Raw genomic sequence first — 25,612 nt, forward strand, 5'->3', positions numbered from 1 at the left:
TACATTTCTAGAAACATTTAATTATAGAAAAAAACTATGGAATCCAATATTTTTTACAGGTACTAACTTATGAAAAAAAAACATTTATTGATTTTCAGTACAATAAAGAAAAACAGGAGGCAAACATATAAAGTTCCTAAAAAATATATGCTGTTTGATAAATTGCTAGCTAGATATTGTGCACAGATGTGTGTTTAGTACAGATACATTACAACATTATATACACTATCTGCTTTGTAGCATATTACATTAAACAATTATGGGAAGAAAAAGAAGTGCTTTTGCCTACAGCAATTTCTGGCATATTGAGGTGAGCCTCTGTTTTGAGTATGCTTGATGTAATCCAGGTCTCTTTATTTCTTTCCTATCTGACAATACAAGGTCATAGAAAAACCAAGGCCAAAGAGCTGTAAAGTAATGGAAAAAAGTTATAAAAATATTAATGTACATGCATGTATAAAAATGTATATTGTGCCTGGTACCTTTGGTATATATTGTATTCCCATTATATGGTGTTCCCATTATTTTGATTGTGACATTGCATCATTGTAGTTGAATTATTTCATCATGCCTAAAGTATAACCAAACCTTTGAAACTTTTTTTAAGTTCCTAAATGAATAGTTTGGGTGATTATAGCAAATTTTGTAATATATTTTATTAAACTTAGTTTTCCCTTCTTTCTTCTGTCAGTATAAGAGGCTGCTGAATATAAATTTCAACAGACCCTCCAATAAATTAATGTATTACACAGCAGCGCCCTTATTAATGGATGTAAAGTTCAACAGCTCCATTCTTAAGTTTATTAAAGTTGGTGCTGAATATCAAATGTAATAATAAATTATATTTTATTTAATAAAGGGGGGTATTGAATTCTGTATTAATTGATTTAATTAGTGAAAGTTAGCTGCTTTATTATATAAATAAGGGGGATTATGTAGACTGATAAGGGACTGATATGCTCTATGCTGCTATTTGTCTAATTATGTGAATGCTACTCTTACACTCTAACTGGGGTTGTTGTGCTTCATTTTAATTAATGTGGGTACTGTTGTGCTTAATATTAATGAGGGTGTGCTAGTACTGTATATAAATTAATGAGGGTCTGTTGTTGCTGTATAAACATTATTGGGAGCCAAAGATAAATTAGGACATTTTATTATCCAGGTGATACTCTATTGTGATTGACTGTTTTATTTTTAGGGGAGCAGCAGAGAGATTTAGCCTAGAGAAGTCATCATAAAGTTCTGTACCAGATGAAGAAGTATTGTCATCTGTGAGGAGGCGACCACTACGAAGACAGATAGCAGACAGCAGCTGCAACTTATTTAAATAGTAGGTGATGTCCTTTTATTCCTGGTGTGCAGTACAATTTTTTATAGTTATGTCTAGTACATTCCCTGATGATATACATTTATGTCTGTGGTTATATTCATTGCTGTTATATATTTATGTCAGTGATATATTCATTGTTTATATATTTGCAGTACTTTACAGGTATGTGAGTATCATACATAGGGTGGGAGTATGTATATATATATATATATATATATATATATATATATATATATTTGTGCACCAATATACAATGCAAATGTCAGGTTCGCTAGGGAGAATGCTGGGACTTCTGGTGGTGCCAGCAGCGTTCTCCGAACCCCGGCGCGTGTCCGTGCAGACTCCACCTCTCGTCCTGAGCAGCGGCTGCTAAGATCTCGCGCTGTCTAGGAGTGGCTGGGACTTTTTACCTCTGCTTGGTGCCTGTTGTTGCACCGTTAGGGGTTAATTCCCAGATGCTGTCCAGCTCCTATCAGGTTCTGGAGGTGGAGTTCTGGCTGCATAAATTGCAGCTTCACTTGTAACCTGAGCCAGTGTTTGAAATCTCTTCTCCACTTGCTTGCTGCACTAGGTTGTATTGCTCTGTATCTGTATTGTTGTTACCTCGGCTAGTTTTTTGTGACATTGACTCTTTGCCTACTGATTTTGCTATTGACGTACCCTCCCGTTGTGACTCCGGCTAGTTTACTATTCTTTTGTGTTTTATGTTTGTCAGTCTGTTTGTAATTCCCTTCCCACACTTATCCAGTGTATTCCGAGTCTTCAAGTAGTCGCCCCACGGTTTAGCGTGGGGGGGCTATAGGAAGGGACAGAGGCTGGGGCAAGCTCAGGGCACACACTCCCCTGTCTTTTGTGTACCCAATCCTAACAGAAACACTGGTCACTCACAGGTCTGCATCCTGTATCCGCCCTGCTACATTCTCTCCTCCCATGGAGCCTTTGTCAGCTGTGGTCGCTCAGGTCCAGACCCTAACTCAGCTTGTTCAGGATCTAGCTTCCCGTCTCCAAATTCAGGAATCTATGCAGGTTCCACAGCAGACATCACCGCAGGACCCACTGCCACCCACGCCTGAACCTAAGGTTCCTCTTCCTGACGTGTTTTTTGGTGACCGTAAAAAAATTTTTTCATTTCGGGAGGGCTGTAAACTTTACTTTTCTTTACGCCCTCGTTCATCGGGCACAGAGATTCAAATGGTGGGCGTGGTCATTTCCCTGTTGCGTGGGGATCCGCAAAATTGGGCTTTTTCACTCCCACCTGACTCTCCATCCCGTTCTTCTCTTGACGCTTTTTTTTCTGCTTTAGGCCAGATTTATGACGAACCTGACCGCCGAGCACTTGCAGTTTCCCACCTTAGATCTCTGTGTCAGGGAAAACGGACAGCAGAAGATTATTGTGCCCAGTTCAGACAGTATGTGACTGACTCGCAATGGAATGACTGAGCCCTAAAAGACCAATTTATGTCCGGACTGTCAGACCGAGTACAGGACTTAGTCTTAGCTTATGCCGAGCCTCAGACATTAGTTGATGCTATGACTCTGGTCATCCGGGTTGATCGTCGCCTAAGATCCAGGCGATCACCTCGGGTGTTCTCTGACTGTCAGCCAGCGGCCAATCTGTCTCCGGGTAGTCCAGAATTGGAACCCATGGAGCTGGATAGCATCTCTCCTGCACAGCGGAAGCAACATCGAATGAGGCGTCATCTTTGTTTCTACTGTGGAAGTCCTGATCATCAGGTCAACACCTGTTCCAAGAGGCAGCAGCAGGAAAACTTCCGCTCCTAAGCAGTAGTCGGGGGGACTGCTTAGGAGCTCAGGTACTCCCAATTGTGTCTAGAATGTATTTACCTTGTACGGTTAAGTTTCAGTCTGTTTCCTGCACTGGTTGCGCCTTTTTGGATTCAGGTGCTGCGTCTAATTTAATTGATTATAATTTTGTCTCTCAGTTTCGCATGTCATTGATTCCATTGTCCACTCCTATCCAGATGTCGGGTGCGGATTTGACCCCTCTACAGGCAGGGTTGATTAAATTCCGAACCCCGCAGATAAAGCTTATGGTAGGAGCTATGCATGAAGAATGGTGTTCTTTCCTAGTTATGGAAAACTTGTCTGAAAATGTAATTCTTGGTCTACCCTGGCTCCGGATCCATAATCCGGTAATTAATTGGGAAACTCTGGAGCTGGTTCATTGGGGTCCTCACTGTAAGGATCACCTGTCCAGAGTTTCATTATGTACAGTAGTGGCGGAAGATCAGAGTCTTCCAGGTTTTCTCTCTGATTACTCAGATGTGTTTTCAAAACCCTTATCCCAAGTCCTTCCTCCTCACAGGGAGTTTGATTGTAAAATTGACCTTCTTCCTGATGCTAGATTGCCTAAGGGTCGTATATATAACCTGTCAGTACCTGAACGGGAGGCACTGAAGAGTTATATTGATGAGAGTTTGGCAATCGGACATATCCGTCCCTCTGAGTCGCCCACTGGGGCCGGGTTCTTTTTTGTTGAGAAAAAAGATGGTGGTTTACGGCCGTGTATTGATTATCGAGAATTAAACAAGATAACGGTAAAAAACTCAGGTCCTCTCCCCTTGATCCCGGATCTCTTAAATCAGGTTTCTGGGGCCCAAGTTTTCTCTAAATTAGATCTCAGAGGGGCTTATAACCTGATTCGGATCCGGGAAGGGGATGAGTGGAAAACCGCATTTAATACACCTTTGGGACACTTTGAATATCTGGTTATGCCCTTTGGGTTGAGTAATGCCCCAGCAGTTTTTCAAGGGTTTATGAACTCCATTTTTCATGATTACATCGGTGTGTTTATGGTGGTTTATCTAGACGATATTTTGATTTTCTCTCCTGATATGGTTTCTCACCAGCAACACCTCCGCCAAGTACTTACCAGGTTGCGCAAAAACCACCTCTTCGCTAAACTGGAAAAGTGTGTTTTCTGCGTCCAGAAGGTTTCCTTCTTAGGTTATGTAGTGACTCCCTCTGATGTACAGATGGATCCGAGTAAGGTTCAGGCGCTTACGGACTGGGTTCGGCCTACCAATCTTAAGGCTCTACAACGTTTTTTAGGTTTCGCTAACTATTATCGGAACTTTATAAAGAACTTTTCCGTGATCGCCAAACCCCTCACGGATCTAACCCGTAAGGGTGCTGATCCGAACAATTGGTCCCCTGCCGCTTGCTCCGCGTTTGAAACTTTAAAAGCGGCATTCTCGTCAGCCCCAGTCTTGGTTCAACCTGATCTCTCTCTACCGTTTGTTGTGGAGGTGGATGCCTCCGAGGTAGGAGTTGGTGCAGTGTTGTCTCAGGGCTCCTCCACTCTCACCAGACTTAGGCCCTGTGCATATTTTTCTAGAAAGTTTTCCTCTTGTGAGAGGAATTATGATATTGGTAATCGAGAGCTCCTTGCCATTAAGTGGGCATTTGAAGTCTGGCGACACTTTTTGGAGGGAGCTCTTCATCCGATCACTGTGCTCACGGATCATAAGAACTTAGTATATTTGGATACTGCTAAACGCTTGAACTCACGTCAGGCTAGGTGGGCCTTGTTTTTCTCTCGCTTCAATTTTGTGGTCACCTACCGACCTGGGTCAAAAAATGTGAAGGCTGATGCCTTGTCCCGTAGCTTCGGGACTCCTGAGCTTCCAGAGGCTACTGACAGTAATATTTTGTCTCCAGGGGTTGTGCTGGCAGCTGTCTCCTCCCACCTCTCCTCTCAAATTTTAGCAGGACAAAGATCTGCACCTAAAGACCTTCCGGAAGGCAAATTATTTGTTCCTCTTGCTTGTCGTTTGAGAGTGTTGGAGGAGACGCATTGCTCGGTGTTGGCAGGTCATCCGGGAATGCGGAGTACCTTGGATCTCTTGAAGAGAAGTTACTGGTGGCCTCACATGACTAAGGATGTGCACGCATTTGTCCAAGCCTGTCAGGTCTGTGCGCGAGGAAAGACTCCCAGGAGACGTCCTGAGGGGCCTCTTCTTCCGCTTCCAGTTCCCACCAGGCCATGGTCTAAAGTGTCTATGGACTTTGTCACTGATCTGCCAGCGTCTCAAGGCTGTACAGTGGTTTGGGTAGTAGTGGACCGTTTCTCTAAAATGGGACACTTTGTTCCATTAAAAAAGTTACCTTCAGCTGAAGAATTAGCTGAATTGTTTATACAGAATATTGTACGCCTCCATGGCATACCAGATGATATTGTGTCAGATAGGGGCGTACAATTTGTTTCCAAATTTTGGCGAGCATTTTGTTCTAGACTGGAAGTTAATCTGTCGTTCTCGTCGGCGTTTCACCCTGAGTCTAATGGTCAGTCCGAGAGAATGAATCAGGAGATGATTCAATATCTGCGACTCTTTGTCTCGGACAGTCAGGACCAGTGGGTGAAATTCCTTCCGTTGGCAGAATTTGCTATTAATAATCACTGTAGTTCGTCCACACAGGTATCTCCGTTTTTCTGCAATTATGGTTTTCATCCTCGTTTCTCTTTTTCATCTGTGCCTGTCTCTAATATTCCTCGAGCAGAAGCTATTACATCCAAGTTGCGCTCACTCTGGTCACAAGTTCAGGGGAATATTCAGAGGGCACAAAGTTCTATGGTCCAACAAACTGAAAAAAGACGCACCAACTCCGATACGTTTGGGGTGGCGGATAAAGTGTGGTTATCCACGAAAAACCTTAAATTGAAGGTCCCCTCTTTGAAGTTTGCGCCCAGGTTTGTGGGTCCGTTTGTTGTTACGCATATTGTTAACCCGGTTTCCTTCAAGATTACACTTCCAGCAGGGTGGCGGGTCCATAACACCTTCCATAAGAGTCTTCTGAAGCGCTATGTTGAGCCTGTTTTGCCTCTTTCTGACCCTCCTTCTCCATCTATTGTGGAGGGGAATCTGGAATTTGAGGTAGAAAAAATTGTGAATTCCAGATGGGTAGGTAACTCCCTGCAGTACCTGGTCCATTGGAAAGGTTTTGGTCCTGAGGATAGGTCTTGGGTTCCGGCTAGAGATGTTCATGCTCCACGGTTACTCAGGTTGTTTCATCAGACCTACCCTCAGAAGCCATCTTTAAGATCTAGGGGTCCGAAGGCCCCCCGTCAGGGGAGGGGTACTGTCAGGTTCGCTAGGGAGAATGCTGGGACTTCTGGTGGTGCCAGCAGCGTTCTCCGAACCCCGGCGCGTGTCCGTGCAAACTCCACCTCTCGTCCTGAGCAGCGGCTGCTAAGATCTCGCGCTGTCTAGGAGTGGCTGGGACATTTTACCTCTGCTTGGTGCCTGTTGTTGCACCGTTAGGGGTTAATTACCAGATGCTGTCCAGCTCCTATCAGGTTCTGGAGGTGGAGTTCTGGCTGCATAAATTGCAGCTTCACTTGTAACCTGAGCCAGTGTTTGAAATCTCTTCTCCACTTGCTTGCTGCACTAGGTTGTATTGCTCTGTATCTGTATTGTTGTTACCTCGGCTAGTTTTTTGTGACATTGACTCTTTGCCTACTGATTTTGCTATTGACGTACCCTCCCGTTGTGACTCCGGCTAGTTTACTATTCTTTTGTGTTTTATGTTTGTCAGTCTGTTTGTAATTCCCTTCCCACACTTATCCAGTGTATTCCGAGTCTTCAAGTAGTCGCCCCACGGTTTAGCGTGGGGGGGCTATAGGAAGGGACAGAGGCTGGGGCAAGCTCAGGGCACACACTCCCCTGTCTTTTGTGTACCCAATCCTAACAGCAAATGTGTATGTATTTGTGTAGAATATATTTATATTCTGAAGTACAGTGTGCAGGTTGTGAGTGGCAACATGGGTTTTGCTATATAGGGCCCCAATTAAAAGTTACATTTATTTGTGACAAATCTACAGTATTACTAATGATGAACTTCTGGCACACTGAAGAAAACTGAAAACAAATGATGTGACATTTAAACAATTTGAATTTAAAAACATTACCTCTACTGCAGCCAAACCAAACGCAATTCCTATTATGATTACAAGATGTTTTTTGTAGTAGTCAACAAACACTGAAGAACAGGTCTGTTGGGAAAAAAAGAAATTCAACAAATGAATGGCAATTGGCCATAAAAAAGTAATGATAGTAATACATTCTACTTCCAGGAAATCTACCATCAAAATTACAAAGTTAATAAACAAGCATCACTCGCTGCATGATTTAGGCAATGTGATATGTGCAGTGTTCCTATTTCTCTTATCTAAGCCCTCCTTCAACCAATAAAATTTTTAAAAGGCACCTGTCATCAGGATTTCACATTTTTATTTAATGACAGTTTCACATAGCCTTTTTAATACTAATTCCCAAACTTTTTTAATTTAATTAACATCCAAAACCAGGCTTTCATCGCTAACCCTGTGGAGAAAGAACTGCAATCATATATGGACAAAAGCCAAGGGCTCCGCTAGTCGCCAGCCATGCACACAACCCAGAATTCCTTGGTGGCTTAAGAGTGTCTTAAGACACGGTCTGACCAACATGGTGCCTCTTCCTTCCTCTACTTTGAGCTGGTCAACTAATCAATCAGTCTCCTTAAACATTAGATTCATGATAATAATGCCAGGGGGTTTTAAAGATCAATGAGGGTGTCATTCAGATATATATATATTGCAGACATCATCTGCACATTTACTTATCGATCATTATATAGATCTGGCTATGATAAAACTACCTAAAACCTTGATGATTATTTTGCTGATTTGTCTGCAGACAACTTGAGAAGGGCACAGATCTTGCTACAGATCAGCTGGATGAGGCTAAGGCCCTTAAATCAAATGAGTGTCCTTACTTATTGACTTATTGGGGCAGATTTACTTACCCGGTCCATTCGCGATCCAGCAGCGCGTTCTCTGCAGTGGATTCGGGTCCGGCCGGGATTCACTAAGTTAGTTCCTCCGACGTCCACCAGGTGGCGCTGCTGCGCTAAAGTCCACCAAAATGCACTCAAGTTCACCGGCCTATTCCTAGTGAAGGTAAGTGCAAGTTTCGCAACACTTTTTTTTAAAAATGCGGCAGGTTTTTTTAATCTGTCGGGTTTTCGTTCGGCCACGCCCCCCGATTTACGTTGCGTGCATGCCAGCGCCGATACGCCACAATCCCATCGTGTGCGCCAAAATCCAATGCAATTCAGGGGAAATCGGTGCAAAACGGAAATATTCGGGTAACACGTCGGGAAAACGCGAATCAGGCCCTTAGTAAATGACCCCCATTGTCTGTATTTGTCCAATTTGGCTTTGGTTAGTCTTTTATAGGGTCTTTATACTATATGTCCTTTCTAGAGCTGTGATACCTCTTAATGGCCAACACATATTTTTCTCTCTATTTGCACTCGACTTTAGCTCTTCAGCTATGGTTGGACCCCATTTATAGAGGAATTACTATCTTTATAGGAGAGAACTGTCTTGCATTGTATGGGGACGACCTTCTCCTGTTCCTAGCTGACCCAGTATTTCCCTACAGAGCGAAACCCATCGTATTCACATGTTTTGCTCTTGTAAATGTCAGTAATATTTTTCTTTATCTAGCTGTGTTCTTGATGAAAAATTTATCTACAAATGTTGACCCCCTACCAACACTTTTTAATGACAAATTTAAATTGTGGTCTTCTCTTCCCTTGTTAGTCCCATTTAAAATTAAATTAATCATATTGGTTGCCCAGCATAAGTGCCTCTATGTCCTCCAACACATTTGTCCTGCACACTTTCTTCAGCTCCCTGTACTCTCTAATTATCGCCTTTATTTATCGATCCTCCCTCTCTAAGCTCCAGTTTCCAAAGATGCAGAATCCCAGAGTATGTCTGGTATAGCTCTACCAAATATATTTTACTATTATCTTGCTTGGCAATAGGAATATTTGAGTGACTAGGTCCTGCTACCCTGAAAATCACTTGGCCTCCTACCTGGGCCTACAATCTCTTTGGTTGGCACTGGAGAGCAATGCTCTATTTGGTGGTAAGCTACTTTCAAATCATTTAACAGCTCAAATAATTTTTTTTGTGTGGCTTAATTGGTATACCCTGGGGGTATTATCTCTGAACCACTCCTAGGGAATGTGTAATAACCTGCACAGCTACACAATGCTATGGTGACATACCCTGGCACATTTGCAAATTTTAAAAGTTGTTTTTTGGAAAACGGAAGGTAGATTGCCTTTAAAGGGAAAAAAATTGTCACCACCTTTGAGCTATTTAACCTTTTGACAGGTTCCCATAGCACTGTATAAACTAATGTCCACTGTCCACCTAAAAAAATCAGTTCTTTCTATAAGCATTAAATCACTTTTTAATCATACCTGGCAGCTTGTCAGAATGAAGAACGAGTCAGAGGGAGTGGTCCTTTTTCCTCGAACTGCACCCTCACATCCTAGCTCCTAGATACTCCTCCTCTCCTCCAATTTCATCCAAGTCTCCTACTGAATTGTTGCACCTATGCCACAGGGAGGGGCAAAGTGGGTTTGCGTCCTTTGCCAGCTCACTGGAGGACAAAGAACCATCCCCTTTTACTTGCTCCCATTCTGCCAAATGCCAGGTAAGATCAAAAACTGATTTTTTTAAGGTAAAAAATGGGTGGGGCATTAGCTTATACAGTTATATGGGAAGCTATCAATAGTTTAAATATCTCAAAAGCTGGTGACAGACATGTGAAAATAACCAAACATTGTCATATAAGTATATATAAGTATACTAAAATATTGATATCCTCTTACTACAGGATGACAGGTTTACAGTTGTATGCCAAACTAAGTGACTCGGGACTTGTAAGTGAAGTATCTTGGGCTAACTAACACTGTTGCAGCAATAGCAGCTATTCTGGGGTCTATGTCTGGTGCTGTATAATAAATCTGGTGCAGTATAAGACTGTCTAGTCATACTCTGCTTCTCCTATTAGTATTCTGCACCTCCTATCAGTTGGCTTACTTTACGCCAGAAAGTTAGGACAAAATTCTGTTGGGTTAGCAGTATTTCTGGCGCACAGACCTTTTTGGTGACCACGCCCCTTTTTCGAGCTAGTCGTAGGAGAGCCAGAAAACTAAAACCCTTTATTAATCTGGTGCAGACACAAGAATAATGGGGAGTTGTCATGTGGATTGCACAGTGCCCACAAGAAAATGTCACAAATGTAGTTTTTCATCAATTTCAAGGCATTTGGAATTTTTTTCTCACTTCTCAGTGCATGACATGGAATATTAAATACAGTCACTAGGAAGTACAATTTGCTTCACAGAAACAAGCCCTCATACAGCCATAGAATAGTTATTTTTGAAGGAGGGGAGCAAAAGATAGAAACGTAAAAATGAAAAGGGGTTAATAAAGATGATCTGTTTTTATTCTAATAGTGTTTGAACTAATTGTTTTGGCTGGGATAACTTTTGACCTACAGAATGCTGTTTACTATCAGGGACCTGTCTAATGCTCTGCAGCAGCTGTGATAGTGGTATGTGTCCCCCCATTTCTCCAGACGATCCTCTCTGGTACAGTACATGCAGTCTTCTTAAACAGGAAGCATTTTATGTAAGATGATGAACAGAGAGGCTTGTAATTCTCAGGGGGTCTCCAGGACCCAACTGAAGAGAAGAGTCTTGTGAATATTCAGATAGAAATAACTATATAAAGCAATATTGGCTAAATTATCTATACTGGGAAAAAGGGACAGTGAAAAAAAAGTACTGTTCTGTCTTTATCAAATTCTTTCCATTGAACTAGAATTTCATAGATTATTGTGCAGTTGGGTCACGTCACATCCACCAGTGAGAAAAAAATGTTCTTACCTGCTTATAGTAACGACCACCACATGTATCAGGATCAATCGATATAGAGCATTGACATGATTTTGGGATATTGCTTCCCCAGTCCTGATAGCCTTTAACAATACCGCAGCATTTGCTCTATGAAATAAAATGGTAGAAATATTTCATCTGATCTTATATCAGTAGAAGTGTGTAGCTTTCTTACATTGAGCTATCCTGCTATCCATTTTACATCTGAGTTGTGTCAGATTTCCACATGAACAACACGTTGCCATGAACAACTACACGTTTTGCTCTTAGACACTTTTGATAAATCAATAAAAACAGTGTTGTGGGTTTTTCCACAAGAGCAGAAGATCCCTGTATAAAATCAAACATGTGAATTGTAGACAGAATTCATGTGAGAAAATGATTTATGTAATAGATATATTAAAGCCCATGCGGCAGTTTTCTGCCTGACTTTGCACATTCCTTTCTGTGCAAACCGCATGCACATGTATTTATGAAGTGTCCGAGACACATTTATGGCGCACACTGCACTATACCCGACAAAACACAAATTTCTACACTGAAATGGGCGTTTCAGTGCTCAGTCTGACTGTGCAACACATTTATCATGCAAAGTCCGGAAGAACTGTGTGTCGCATGGCCCCTGTTAAAGGTGCACCTAAAAAAAAAATGATGCACTCTGTACACTACACAGACGAACTGCGGGCCAATAGGTTTTAGTCAGTTTTCTTATTGGTATTAGTACAGACTAAGCACAACACTTACATGTCAGAATTTCTACAAGGATCATCTCTGCTCCCAAATAAACTTACGGCATGCTCTATTTTGGTCTAAATTGAAACATTTTACACTTTTCTAATAACATTCAAGCTATAAATCTGGACTGTTAGATAGCCCACACCGGTAAAAGAAAACCGATATCCTTGGTTTATAATACTAAAAGTTAAAAAAGATATCTAAAGGGAAATAAAACAAATTCTGTCAATTTTTTTCTGCTATACAACATTGTTTTAGTTTTTAATCAAAATGTAAGCCACAGCATATTGTTGGTTCTCTTATACGGGATACCCACCAGAACCCAGCACATCCCAGAATAGAGCAGACTATTCTGCTGTACATTTACAATGAACACATATACAATATATAGAAGAGCATCAAAAAGTGCATACAAAAACTCCTAGTACTTACCTGTTCTTGGATTTGATCTAATGCTTGTTTTAAGTCCGCAGGTTTATCTTCTAATGGTACAAGCTCAAAAAGGGTTTGATTAATTTTAGCTTCCAACTTGAAAAGAAAAACAAAAGTGCTCAGTGCAAATAATATGGCTTCCTTTTAGAGTTAGCAATATACATATATATATATATGTGTATATATATGCACTCTGTATATATATATATATATAGTACAGATCAAAATCATGGATACACCTTCACATTCAAAGAGTTTTCTATATTTTCATGACTATAAAAATTGTTGATTCACACTGAAGGCATCAAATTTATGAATAAACACATGTGGAATTATATACTTAACAAAAAAGTGTGAAACAACTGAAATTATGTTTTATATTTTAGGTTCTTCAAAGTAGTCACCTTTTGCTTTGATTATTGCTTTGTACACTCTTGGCATTCTCTTGATGAGCTTCAAGAGGTAGTCACCTGAAATGGTTTTTCTATCACAGGTGTGCCCTGACAGGTTTAATAAGTGTGATTTCTTTCCTTATAAATGGGGTTGTGTTGTGCAGTAGTCAGGTGGATATACAATATTTTACATACCTGTGGTTTATATACAACCCCCAAAATCCCAGCTGTTATTTGAAGTGCGAGGATCAAGAACAACCCAATGAAGAACTACATGGAGACAAAAGATTTAAAATTTAGAGAAAGAAAAACACAGATAAAAGAAGTATCACAGACTGGATAGACAAATGACTGCCTTTTTATTGTTTATTTATTTTTCTTGACTATTCCCATCCCTTAAATATTCTCTGTAGCTTTAAATAAATTCCAGTCCTTTTTATTAACCTCAGGAAGGTTAGGTATTAAATCTACCAATGTGTATGTGGAGTCTCCATCATGGGTATATTGCCCCAAGCAATGAACAGGTGCAGGCTTTAGCTGTAATTTGGTTACAACTAAACTTGCTGGTCATTTGTAGTCAAATCCAGGATTGATGCATTGGGGCAGACTTATCATTCTGTTTACAAAATAATTCCAAAACCATACAAAGGTTTGCATGCTATTATCTCCCTGCCCAATAGCTAATGTTTAACTTGACTTCTGTATTTTGGAATCCTTTACTATTCATTTACCTACCAGTTCTGTGCAGCATCTGTCTTCTTGGTTTTGCCCTGCATTTTGTCGACACTTCTCTTTTTGCATTATTGTGTTTTTGTCTACGCGTTTTCACTTTTTCGCAGAAAGGGAACGTTGGCCAGTTGTCACCTACTAATTGGGTAGCAACGGCTGGGAAAGGGGTTTTAATCTTCCTTGTTTGTCCTTCAAATCCATCCTAACCATTCCCCTGCAGCAACATTACACAGCTCTTTTCTTAGAACCTACATAGATTTGCATCAAAGTTAGTTGTAGTTTTTGGAACTGCGTTTTTGTTTTTATACTTTGAAATTTTCTTGGAATGTGGTTTCAGATGAAAATGCTCAAGGTAGGCCAAGTAAAAAATCACTTTCATGTCTAGTCTATAAACATTTTAAGAACAGCACTTTATAACATATTTTTTGTCTTATTACTCTGTGATATGACATTTTACAGCTTTATTTATGAGCATTTTTATATAGTGAAGTGAGTGCTGGAATAATATTATATGACTCATACTTGTAGATTGATTTTTTTTAATACATGTGAGCCTATACTCTTTTGAGTATTTTGTGCATTGCTGGAAAGTGTAGTATAGTTAAAGTCCATGGCAACAGTTAAAGAGAGCCTAAGTTTTTACCATTTAGTACATGTGTTGAATTTATACTCATAATAAATATAAAAAGTTGCTCTAAGGCTGCATTCACACAGCCGTATGGGGGATATATACATGGCCGACGCATATATGCCGTATATACGTCCCCCATAGATGGCAATGGGCTCATGGCACCGTACGGGAGTGGTAAGGGGCAGCACACGTGCGGCACCATACCGTTCCGTATCTTTCCCGAAATACAGTGCCGTGCACCATATATCACTATAGAAAGGGGCGGGGGTCAGCAGCACTCACGCCCTCCTTCTCTACCGGGCACCGCCGTGTGCCCTCTGTGCTACGGTACGGCGGGCACACATACTGTGAATGTAGCCTAAGATAGGAGGCAAGTGTCAGTCCATACACTTCCAATAGTCAACAAATCATGTCATTATACTGTAAAAATAAAGAAAAGTGGGGATGGAGTTGTTTGATGGCAGGGGGACATGCAACAATAGGCAATTTCATAAGAAAGTTTATTGTGACTTAAATTAATGGGTGTCGACCATTTTCAGATCCATTCTGTTTTTAAGAAATAGAACTTCACCCACTGTGTAGCATTTATCTCAGGATACTCCAGCTTAGATCCAGTTTGCTTTAAAAAGTGCTAAACAGCATTACCCTTTTATGGCCACTACACAGTAGATGGAACCTCCTGCTTTCATTGTATCCCTTTATAACTTATGGGGCTGGAGACCACTCTATCTTGAGAAATAAATCTTCATAAACAGATGCATTTCTAATAAAATCAATTCATTAAAATATTGCTAGATGTTAATATATAGCTAACAGATACACATTTTTAACACAGCCACCAGGGGTCACTCACTGTCCCATATAGAATGACCTATAGCAGTGATGGCAAACCTATGACACGGGTGCCGGAGGTGGCACTCCGATCCCTTTCTGTGAGCACCAGGGCCAGTGCCCTAGCACACCTGACAGGACTCAAAGAATTTTCCTGCAGGTCCAAGCAACTTGGAAGCAAAGATGCTGCTTTCAGTGATATTTTAAAGTGACTTACTTGGATAGTTGGGAATGTAGGAAGAGGGAGAATGTGTAGACAGGACCGAATTATCTTTGGAGGACCTCCTGCTGGCCCCATGATTCTCTTTGTACAGAGGGACACTGGAAAGAAAGCTACAATGATGCAAATTTTCCCTCCTTCTTTCTACTGTGTTGGTGTCCACAGGAGGCCAGTATGATAGAGGATTGTTGAAGAACAGGCAGCAATAAGTTACTGCTTTAACTTTTGGTTGGCACCTCGTGATAAATGAGGGTTTGGGGTTGCAGTTTGGGCACTGGGTCTCTTAAAGATTTGCCATCACTGACCTATAGGATTACATCTATCTGGTCATGCCCAGTCAAGAGGAAAAATAAGGAAGGGCACATTTTCACTTTATATGCCATATAGGTCATGGTGGAATTTAGTAATTAGTGGCCTCTTCATATGTATGTAGTTTTTATTCCATACTGATGTGCAGTGTGTTGTGTTTTGGTGACACTAGATGGAACACATAAATATAGACAGTACAGTATATGCAATGAAATAATTACATACCAAAAGAAGGAGGCAACGACTTTCTTTGATAGCCCCACAGCATCCAAAAAATCCAAGTACCATAATAATCGCACCCACAGCTATCATAACATCAATTGCCGTAAACACACCACTTCCTTCAATATTAAATTTCTAGAAAAAACAGTTAATTATCAGAACAAATACTTTTGATTGTAACATACATGGTATAAGAGTGTGTCCTATCAGGGCAGTAGTGATGAGCGAACTCGAATACCAAACTTTGCTGGTTTGGGTCCCACAGACCCAACCCGTACTTCATTATAAATTCTGGACTGGTCCTGGGTTCAGCTCAAAGACTCCCATATCCCGCTGTTAACACATAGTCAAAATGGCACCGTGTGCAGCTGGAGCGACTTTTAAACAGTTAACACCAGCGATTTGTGCTGGTACCAGAATTTTGGTACCATGACAGGACTGACTCCTATATGCCCTGTTTGGCATTTTGACATTAAAGTGAAAGAATCTGTATGTGTAAGCCAAATAACATTTGAAAGCCTGAATACAATAATACATTCATGACTTCCTGTAACTAGATATGAAAAGGGTTCCATTATTTATAGGGAAGCAATTTAGTAAAAAAAATTCTCTAGCCACTAGTGTGCTGTGACATGGTTATCTTGTCTGTAGTTGGTGGAGGAGGTGCTCACTCTGAATGGGGGGTGGGTTTGCGCTTGGTAGTATGACGGGAGGACTAGCTGAGCCAATGTAAGAGTCTGTAAAACCAGATCACATAGGGACTAAGGTAACACCTCAGGATCATTAGCATAATTGTATAAGTTTGTTTTAGAAGGAAGGTGGTCATGGATAAAAAAAATAAGAAGATTTACTATAGCCACAGAGTCTGTATAAGTCTGAGTAAGTGTTCCAGGTTTGATATGATTTTGATGGTTTCTTTTAATATCATTTTTATATTATCTATTTAGATCTTACTTACTTGCTGAGCATCTGAACTGACACGAAGCCATATGGAGACTCCCAGTATAACACAACCACACACCTGCAAAAGCAGAATAAAAAAAAAGCATGAATAAAATTGATAATCAGCAAATTACTCATAACAAATGTGCATGCAGGATGACCAAATATATATGCAACTTTATGCTTGTCTTTCAAAGAAAAGGTGGACTTTTTTATTGTTCACACCAACTTGCAAATTGTAAACCATGAAAAACAAGCTAGATGGAAGAACGAAAGTGAGCTACTTTTACAACTTACACACTTAGCTGGTCTTAATATCATCTTTCTTCATCGACAAGACAATAAGAACATGTAGGGATGCCACTTCTGTAAGTTCTCTTAGTATTGATTGGGAAGTGAGGCTATTGTTTTTGCTCACCTTGGTGAGTTATACTGTCGGTACAACTCAAAACAACAGCTTTATGGAATAATTCCTGTGAGCCTGCAAATTCGGAGGGACTCAGGCAGACACACCAGGAAATGAAGATGAAAGGTTTAGATCCTCTATAACAGTGATGGCGAACCTTTTAGAGCGCCCAAACTTCAACCAAAAGCCACTTATTTATTGCAAAGTTCCAGCGCAGCAATTTAAGCAGTAATTTATTTCTCCTTGTTCATTGACAACTTTCAATCCTTCAGCCTCCCAAGTACACCAACACAGTAAAAAAGGAGGAGGGCAAATTCATCTATCATTGTAGGAAGGTTCTGCAGGCAGGTTCTGTCTGGTGAACTTCATTCTGGGGTGATGGCCTGGGTGCCCACAGAAAGGGCTCAGAGTGTCGCCTCTGGCACCCGTGCCATAGGTTTGCCACCACTGCTCTATAAGATGGACAGCGCCAAACGCTCATAGTTTCAAATCCGAGCAGGATTCTACATCTTCAGTGACTATAACTGTTGAAGAGTCCTGCTTGGATTCAAAGTGCGTTTGATTGACTGTATGATCATTTTTATGGGTTTTAAATAAAGAAGAAAGTTTTAATCAACTACGAGAGTTTGCGATCCCCATCTTACGGAGGATCGATACCTTTCAACTTTCTTCTTTGGAAAGTGATGTTTTAGGACATGCCAAAATGCACCAACCTATTAAAAGGTGTCACATTACTGATTAGTAATTCGTGTTAATTTCCACAAATAAATATTCCAGGAGAGTAGATACTGTTACAGCCTCAAAAAGGAACACAACTCACATAACTTCATAACCATAGAAAAATGGAAAGAAAGGGGTTATTTAAGGAATCAAATAGGGCATCACACCCTAAATGTCAATATTATATTCACATCTTATTATGTTTGCCAGTGTTTATTTGTTGCTTAGATACCTCAACTCATAAAAATATTTAGGTGATAAAAGTGAACTGATCATTGTCTGTCTTAACCAGATACCGATTTTATTACCTGTGTGTAGTAAACATGTCTGTATTATACTGCCTAGTACTTTGCTCCCTCACTCTCTCCAGCAAAGAAACCATTCAAGTTTATCTACTTCCATAATCAAGTGAACCTCATCTTATATCTTAATCTACCCAAAACTCAGTTGCAACCCAAGATGTCACATTGTATGCCCATATTTATTTCACTTCACCAAAAGCTGAAAACCTTGTTTTTGATCTTAGTCTACAGTGAATTGGGTCACATGAATGTGGTTTAATCACAACAGGTTTTGAAGTATAGAGTTCTTGTATTTCTGTATATCCTGAATATGACCTATATAACCAACAACAAAATGTTACTTGAGACAGCTGTTCAATAGACTTTGGGTTTCACAGCAACTAAAAGTTATTTAGTTCTGTAGAGTAAAAAAAATAGATATGACAGGCCAAAATAAGATCGCAGCAATAACCTTACAAGTCTAAGTAGGAAATTGTGTGTTTTATTAACCATAATAAAAGCAAAGTGTTTGCCAAAGCATAACCTGTATTTTACGATGTGGCCATTTAAGAAAAGCTTGTTTTCAATGCGTATGACTTGGATTACTAAGTTTTCAGAAGTCTTTATTGCAAACTAGGTGACAGTTTATTGGACATTAGGACAAGCATTTCTTTGTGATAGCATGTTACTGTTGACCATGTCATCTACGCTATTGATCGTACAGTACAATCTTCTTCTTTAAGGTGTGTAACTGGAGGTAAACAACTTACACAGTTATTAGATTTTACAAATCTGGATTCAAATCTGCATGGTTTCCACACAAAAAAATCTGCATCAAGGTCTACATGAAAAACAAAAGATTCATGTGCGGATGGCCTAAAAACCACACAGACTGCAGTATTGGTTCATATTGTAAACCAGCTCATATGTCCGACACCTGGTAGAAAAATGTCATATCTTAAATGATTTTTTGTGTGGCTTTGTAGAAAAGTTGTGCTCATGATTAGGCTATTACATACCGGATGCATAGGAATTTGTGAGTAATTTTAAGTAATATAGTTCTGTAGTGCTTTAAAAATCATAGAGGACATATACAAATATAATATTACATTACAGAGTACAAACAGTCAAATGGAACAATAGGAGTAAGGACCCAGCTCACAAGAGCTTACAGTCTATGAAGATGAGTAACCTTTGTTGTGCATTTAAGGTGGTTCAGACATTGCGCTTCCTGGTTGTACTTTCAAGTGTTTCCTTAACCCCTGCACTATGAACCATAGAATTAATAAATAAAATTAAATATGGTATGATAATTGATTCTTTTTAAAAGAAAAACATAATACATATATTTTGCATGTAGCTAAAACATTTCTACTGAAATTGTGTAAATTTAATAGCAATATTGTAACTTGAGGATCTGAGTATTGAAAACCGGGAAAGAGTTTGCAAATATAATTTTCTAGACTCCCACAAACAACAGGGTCCTGATGTGTCCACAGCCTCTATATCCCTATAGCAACAATAGTTTCTATTGCAGAGAATCTATTAGTACAGTAACTACCAAAAACTTTAGTTCAGAATAGCCTTAAATAGAACCTATTAGGGTGATTTGATACACTAAACCAAACAGGTTTTATTAGTGAGCTGATATATGTTCTCAAATTGGACATACCCTTTTTTTTAAAAGCTGACACTCCCCATGATAAGCTTATATCAGTGCAGGAAGTACCTGGCATTTCCTCATAGTCCAATTATTACAGCCTGCCAAATGAAAAGAATGGCATGCATTGTAGTTTTCAGATACATCAAGGCCCTCTCTTAATTTTCCAGATGCCTACTCTGACAGATTAGGGTCTGACATTAGGACACATAAATTGTAAATTCTCAGATCCTTGTAAGGTCATGTAAAAAAGGAATTGTCTTACAAGACAAATGTTGATTTACATATACGCCTGCCACTCCTTGAAAGGCCAAAGTACATTGGCAGTAATTTGTATATAGTTCATGAATTGAAGACATTTGTTTGCTTTTGTACACTGACTGATAAAAAGTAATTAAAGCTTTTGCCACACTTCAGATAAACCTGTGGTTTGCAGGTGTTCCCATGTCGTAAGGTAATTAAAGCTTTTACGTTACATGCACTTCAGATAAGCCTCCTGGTTTTCAGGTGTGTCCATCTAGTAACACACATTCAATACAATATAGCTTTCACAATTTGAATTCCATGAATTTCCTGGATATACTACTACAAGATTCCTTGTTCCCGCATAACAGACCGATCTGTCACAGCCCTGTAATTCAACATTTTTTATATCAGCCCAGACTTGGAGCTTTTGATTTTAAATGAAAATACAAAAAAAAAGTGTGATAGGGCAGTAGGGATATTTAATATACGATACAACAGAATGCCCATGTGCCACCCTATCACATAACGCATAGATCTTATTAACTATCTCATAAATGAATCTCATCTAATGAATTATATTCCTTAACTAAAGTAAGCAATTAAATATTGTATCTGCTCTGTTTTATATATCAGTAAAGGTTGAGGAGCAATCTTCTAAACACCCAGAATGTGACAATGAAATTCTGCAGACATCATCCCCATAATGAATAGACATAAAATAGGTGTATCAAAATGTATGTAATTTAATGGTGGCCTTCTTACATATTTTGCTGTCAATACAGTATCTAAAAGTTTTGAGGATTGTGCCTTAATCTTTACTGGCATAAATTGTTTATTGTAGTTTGGGGACAAATTACTTTGGTCATGTATCCTAAGATAATTACTGAGGAACACATTTATGGCACACTTAAACATGATAAACCAGGAGCACTTACTCATAGATCCAGGCACTGTGCATGTGGTAATCTTCTTATATATTTTATTTGTGGCTTTCTTCCTTTTAAAATTTACTTCTCAATTGTTGTTACAATAAGCAGAGCAGGTCTCCCCTCTCCCCTGCTGCTTCTAGATTTCACAGGCAGAGGGAGGAAGGAGACAGCAGGGAGAGGGAAGACATGTTCTGCTCAATGTAACAACAAAGACATATCTGAGGTTCTATGGAAGCCCCTCCGGGTGATTATCATAATGTTAAAAGTTGATTTTTTAAGGAAGGAAGCCATGGATAATAAATATAAGAAGATTAACGCAGTCATGTTGCTGGGATATATGGGTAAGTATCCCTCGTTTATCATGCTTGATTTTGATGGTATATCTTCTTTAACCCCTTAAGGACGCAGGGTTTTTCGGCAGATTTCTCGCTCTCTAACTTCAAAAATCCATAACTTTTTCATTTTTACGTGTACAGACCTATGTGAGGGCTTATTTTGTGCGTAACAAATTTTGCTTTCCCGTGATGTTATTTATTTTAACATGCCGTGTACTGCGAAGCTGAAAAAAAATTCCAAATGTGGAAAAATTGAAAAAAAAACGCATGTGCGTCACGTTCTTGTGGGCTCAGTTTTTACGACTTTCACTCTTCGCTCCAAATAACATGCCTACTTTATTCTTTGGTTCGGTGCGATCACGGTGATACCAAATTTATATAGGTTTTATTGTGTTTTAATACATTTTCAAAAATTAAACGAATGTGTACAAAAAAGAAAAAAAATTTTTTGCCATCTTCTGACGCGAATAACTTTTTCATACTTTGGCGCACGGAGATGTGTGAGGGGTCATTTTTTGCGAAATGAGGCGACGTTTTCATTGCTACCCTTTTGAGGTCTGTGCGACATTTTGATCATTTTTTATTTCGTTTTTTATGTTATGTAAAAAGGTGTAAAAGTCGCATTTCGGACATTTGGGCGCCATTTCCCGCCTCGGAGGTCACCGCCGGCCGTAACCGTTTTTATATTTTGATAGATCGGGCATTTTGGGACGCGGCGATACCTAATATGTCTGTGATTTTTACTGTTTGTTATGTTTTATATCCGTTCTAGGGAAAGGGGGGTGATTTGAACTTTTAATATTTTATAAATTTTTTTTATTTTTTAAACTTTTTTTTTTCTTTTTTTTTTCACTATTTTTTAGACCATCTAGGGTACATTAACCCTAGATGGTCAGATCGCTCCTACTATATACTGCAATACTACAGTATTGCAATATATGACATTTTTGCAGGTCATACATTACAATGAGCCACTGGCTCATTGTAACGAACCTGCATAAACCATGTAGCCTCGTGTCAAAAGAAGACCCGAGGCTACCATGGTAACCGATCGCCGCCCCCCAATGACGCTCGGGGGCGTGGCGATCGGAAAAAAGATGGCGGCGCCCGCGCGCCGCCGTCTTTTAAACGCCGCCGGCAAGCACCGACCGCGGTTATTAGCGGTGGGGGTTTTGTGCAAAATGCAAAAACCCCCACCTCTGTATGAAGAGGACTCAGCCCGTGAGCCCTCTTCATACATCCCTTATACCTCTGCGCCGTAGAGCTACGGCGCAGAGCGTTAAGGGGTTAAGATGAGATCAGGGCCAGCACCAGGCATACGCGGGCAAGTGTCAGGGCCCACTTGTGCTGGCAGGGCCCACTGGAGGCGGGGGACGTGTGTCCCAAGGATATAATAATGATGCAGAGAGCAGTCACTTTCTGCATCATCAGTGCCTGTGTATTGTTTGCCCGGGTTCCTGTAAGTGGTATGCAAACCCCCTAGCCACCAGCATTGCTTGGGCGTCGGCTAGCCGCAATATAAGCAATTGCATGGAGGAAGACAGGACGCAGACAAAGGCAACATGTGCTGAACCTGTCATGTCTGTCTACTGCAATGTATGGTGACCCTGTGACCCTGTGTGGGGAGGCTTTGGAGGACAGCATGGTTAGGAGCCAAGCTGCTGTGTGTTCAATTAACCCTTTGCTGTGTTGCCCCTGACAGTCAGTTAAGGTTCACATGCCATTGCCTAGCTTCTTACTTTTGTAGTCCATTCGTACAGGATGGTCTAAAAGGGTTTGTGTCATTACACCCTGCTGATGTCTGCCAATCTTTTTCTTGTAAATTATTACCCACTTTCTGCTCCCTTCCATTTTACCTGTGTGCCACGTGTCCCACCTCTTTTCCAATGTTTCCCTTCCTGTTGACCCCCTCCCCCTCCTTTAAAACAATAACCCTGAATGTATGTTCACACATGGGCCCATATTTATTAAAGCGCTTGCGCCAGTTTTCTGTCTAAATGTCAAAACTGCAACTCGACAGAATTGCGTTGCACGCTCTATGTTTACAGTGCACCAAAAAAAGGTTGGTGACGCTTCCCGAAAAGTGCAGGGGGCGCCAGATTAATGAAGAGCATGCAGCAGTATTCTACAATATGCCGTATCCTGCACACTCAACAGGCAAACTGAACTTAGTACTTTTAGATAAATGTGGCCCACGGTGTTTTGGACATATGCATAACGCTTGGATGCCTAGAAAGCGTTTTCTTTCATTGCTAGAAGTGTAAGCAGGTGTGAAAATGTACACATCAACTTACGCTTCCATCAATGAAGAAAAAGGCTTTAAAAGCAGCCAAACATATGGTAACATGAAAAACATATGGTGGGGTAACAGGAGGGGGCAAAAGTTGGCCGTAGGTCTCTTTCTCTGACTCAAATTTGGGAGGCATAGCAAAGGGGCCCACTGAGGCACTGGCGCCCAGGAGCCGGCCCTGGGTCGGATAACCCTCTCTTCCTACACACATGGTTCATATGTTCAGCATTCCTCTACTTTCATCCCTATTTCATAATAAATAAAAATGGTCTCTGATTTCCATTTGGTTGCGAACTTGGCATTTAAAAGATCAATACAACCTGTTTTGAAATGGGAGACAGTCAGTGCAGTCTGCAGTAACGTTGCTGTAGGGTACAATGGCTATGCTTCTGTTGCCCTGCCTTCTACTGATGGACAGTACCATGTAGGCAGTTAAAGTTATTTTACTCACAAATCTACCAAGCTTATCTTCTTCTGCTTTCTGCACAAATAAAGTGTGTGAAATGTTTAAGGTGTATTTACTTATATTTCTTTTTTACTTGCTAAATGCATTTAATGTATTTTTACTTTACTAATTTCCATGAATGGGCATCCATGTATAATCGGTGCTCCCCTGGCCTCTAATGGAATTAAGAAATATATGAAACAGGAAAATTTTGTGGAGAATAGAACAATCTCAAAAAAAATTGCAAAGAGGAACTTTACCATCTCAAGATCTCTATACATCCTATTATATGTGCCTTTCTACTGATGTAGGCATGGTTGCGCCCACTATTCCCTAACAATCAATACAATTAGTATCAGTACCCATTTTGCAAATTAAAATCGCTACTGTGATTTGGGTGATGGCAGGGTGTCTGCTCCAACAAAGAACCACCCACCTGGCATTAGAGAGAATAATTATCTCTGCAGAACCTAAGGTACAGTCCCAATAACAAATTGCCTGTTACCGTTTAGTTCTACATATCCTTTATGTACAATAAGATGCAACACACAGTGGGAGTATGTTAACCAATAAAAATAAAAGTAAATATAAATTATCTCTGGCGTATACATTGATAACAAGACCCAGAATGATTTTATCTGTCTGGGACAACTTAACTTACAGTAGGATGAAGTTTATTGTCTAAATGCAAATTCATCAATTATTTTTATGCAAATGCAATAGAAATCTGAGATTTTCATTAGAACAAACATCATCACATTATATACAGAACAATCACTACAGAAAAATAATGTTACTGTATATTGTGTACATACTTGTGCAAAGAAAGAAAGGTTATGGTTTGGTAAACAGTAACTTACCCAGAATAAAAAGTTAAAGATGAACATAGAGTACTTCAAACATTTGTTAACTCCTGCCATTTTCACTGGCTATGATGAAGCTGCGTCTTACAGTGAATTTGAGAAAATGACTCTGGTGTGCTATAAAAAGGAGGGTATACAAATAGCATTGAGCTAAATATTAACCATGTTATTTAAGGCACGTCACTCTGTGCTGTCTCTGCCTGTCTCAGCCTACTCAGTAATAAAATATTACATGTCAGACACATTCCGATACATTGTATCATAGGTCTTATTGATGGTAAATGTACTGGGAACCTATCAAGTTTCATATGAATAAACGTATTTCCGAACACCTGATAAAACATACAAAATAGAAAGAGTCAATTATATTGATTAAGATTAACACTATTTTTTACTATATGTAGGCACTTAGTCACAATATACGGACAACATATTGAAAATGACCTCTTAATCATTGAATACAGTTGTGCCATTCAGTTCCATTGCCACAGGTATATAAAATCCAGTGCCTAGCAATGTATTCTGCTTTTACAAACTTTAATGATATAATGGGTTTGGCTAGAGCCAAATGAATTGGAGTATGGAACTGTTACAGGATGCCATTGGTGTAATAAGTTTGTGAAATGTCTTCCTTCCTATTTACTCCACAACAAATTACTAGTTGTATAATTGAAAACTGGAAGCACTTGGGGATCAAAATAAACCAACCTTGAAGAGGCAGAGCATGTCAAGTTAAGGAGCGGTGTCAAACTGGTGAGGTGAATAGTCCATAAAAATCAAAAAAAATTTTTAGTGTGCCAGGAGCTCAAAGTCTTGAGGTTTCATGGACGAGCAACTTCATGCAAGTCTATCATCACCAAGCTGAAAGACAAATACACATCAGTTGTTTCGCCATC

At 39.9% G+C, this 25,612-nt stretch overlaps 1 protein-coding gene across 1 annotated transcript; it reads right to left on the reverse strand.

Moving 5' to 3' along the window:
- Positions 1-24,860, reverse strand: TSPAN8 (tetraspanin 8). The gene is made up of 8 exons (XM_072146715.1): positions 24,714-24,860; positions 16,558-16,620; positions 15,603-15,734; positions 12,853-12,927; positions 12,266-12,361; positions 11,090-11,206; positions 7,263-7,346; positions 1-407 (listed from the first exon to the last, which is right to left on the reverse strand). The coding sequence occupies exons 1-8, from the start codon at positions 24,771-24,773 to the stop codon at positions 354-356; spliced, it is 681 nt and encodes a 226-aa protein (XP_072002816.1). The 5' UTR covers positions 24,774-24,860; the 3' UTR covers positions 1-353.
- Between the last annotated feature and the right edge of the window lie 752 nt (positions 24,861-25,612).

This window comes from Engystomops pustulosus, chromosome 4 (assembly GCF_040894005.1).
Source record: "Engystomops pustulosus chromosome 4, aEngPut4.maternal, whole genome shotgun sequence".
In the NCBI taxonomy this organism is placed as follows: Eukaryota; Metazoa; Chordata; class Amphibia; order Anura; family Leptodactylidae; genus Engystomops; species Engystomops pustulosus.

Coding starts and splice junctions, on each gene's coding strand:
- TSPAN8 (XM_072146715.1), bottom strand. CDS start 24,773: ATGGCAGGAGTTAACAAATGTTTGAAGTACTCTATGTTCATCTTTAAC. Junction 15,735..16,557: donor TCAGTTCAGATGCTCAGCAA/GTAAGTAAGATC, acceptor TGTTTTTTCTAG/AAATTTAATATTGAAGGAAG. Junction 12,928..15,602: donor GTCGTTGCCTCCTTCTTTTG/GTATGTAATTAT, acceptor GTCTCCATGTAG/TTCTTCATTGGGTTGTTCTT.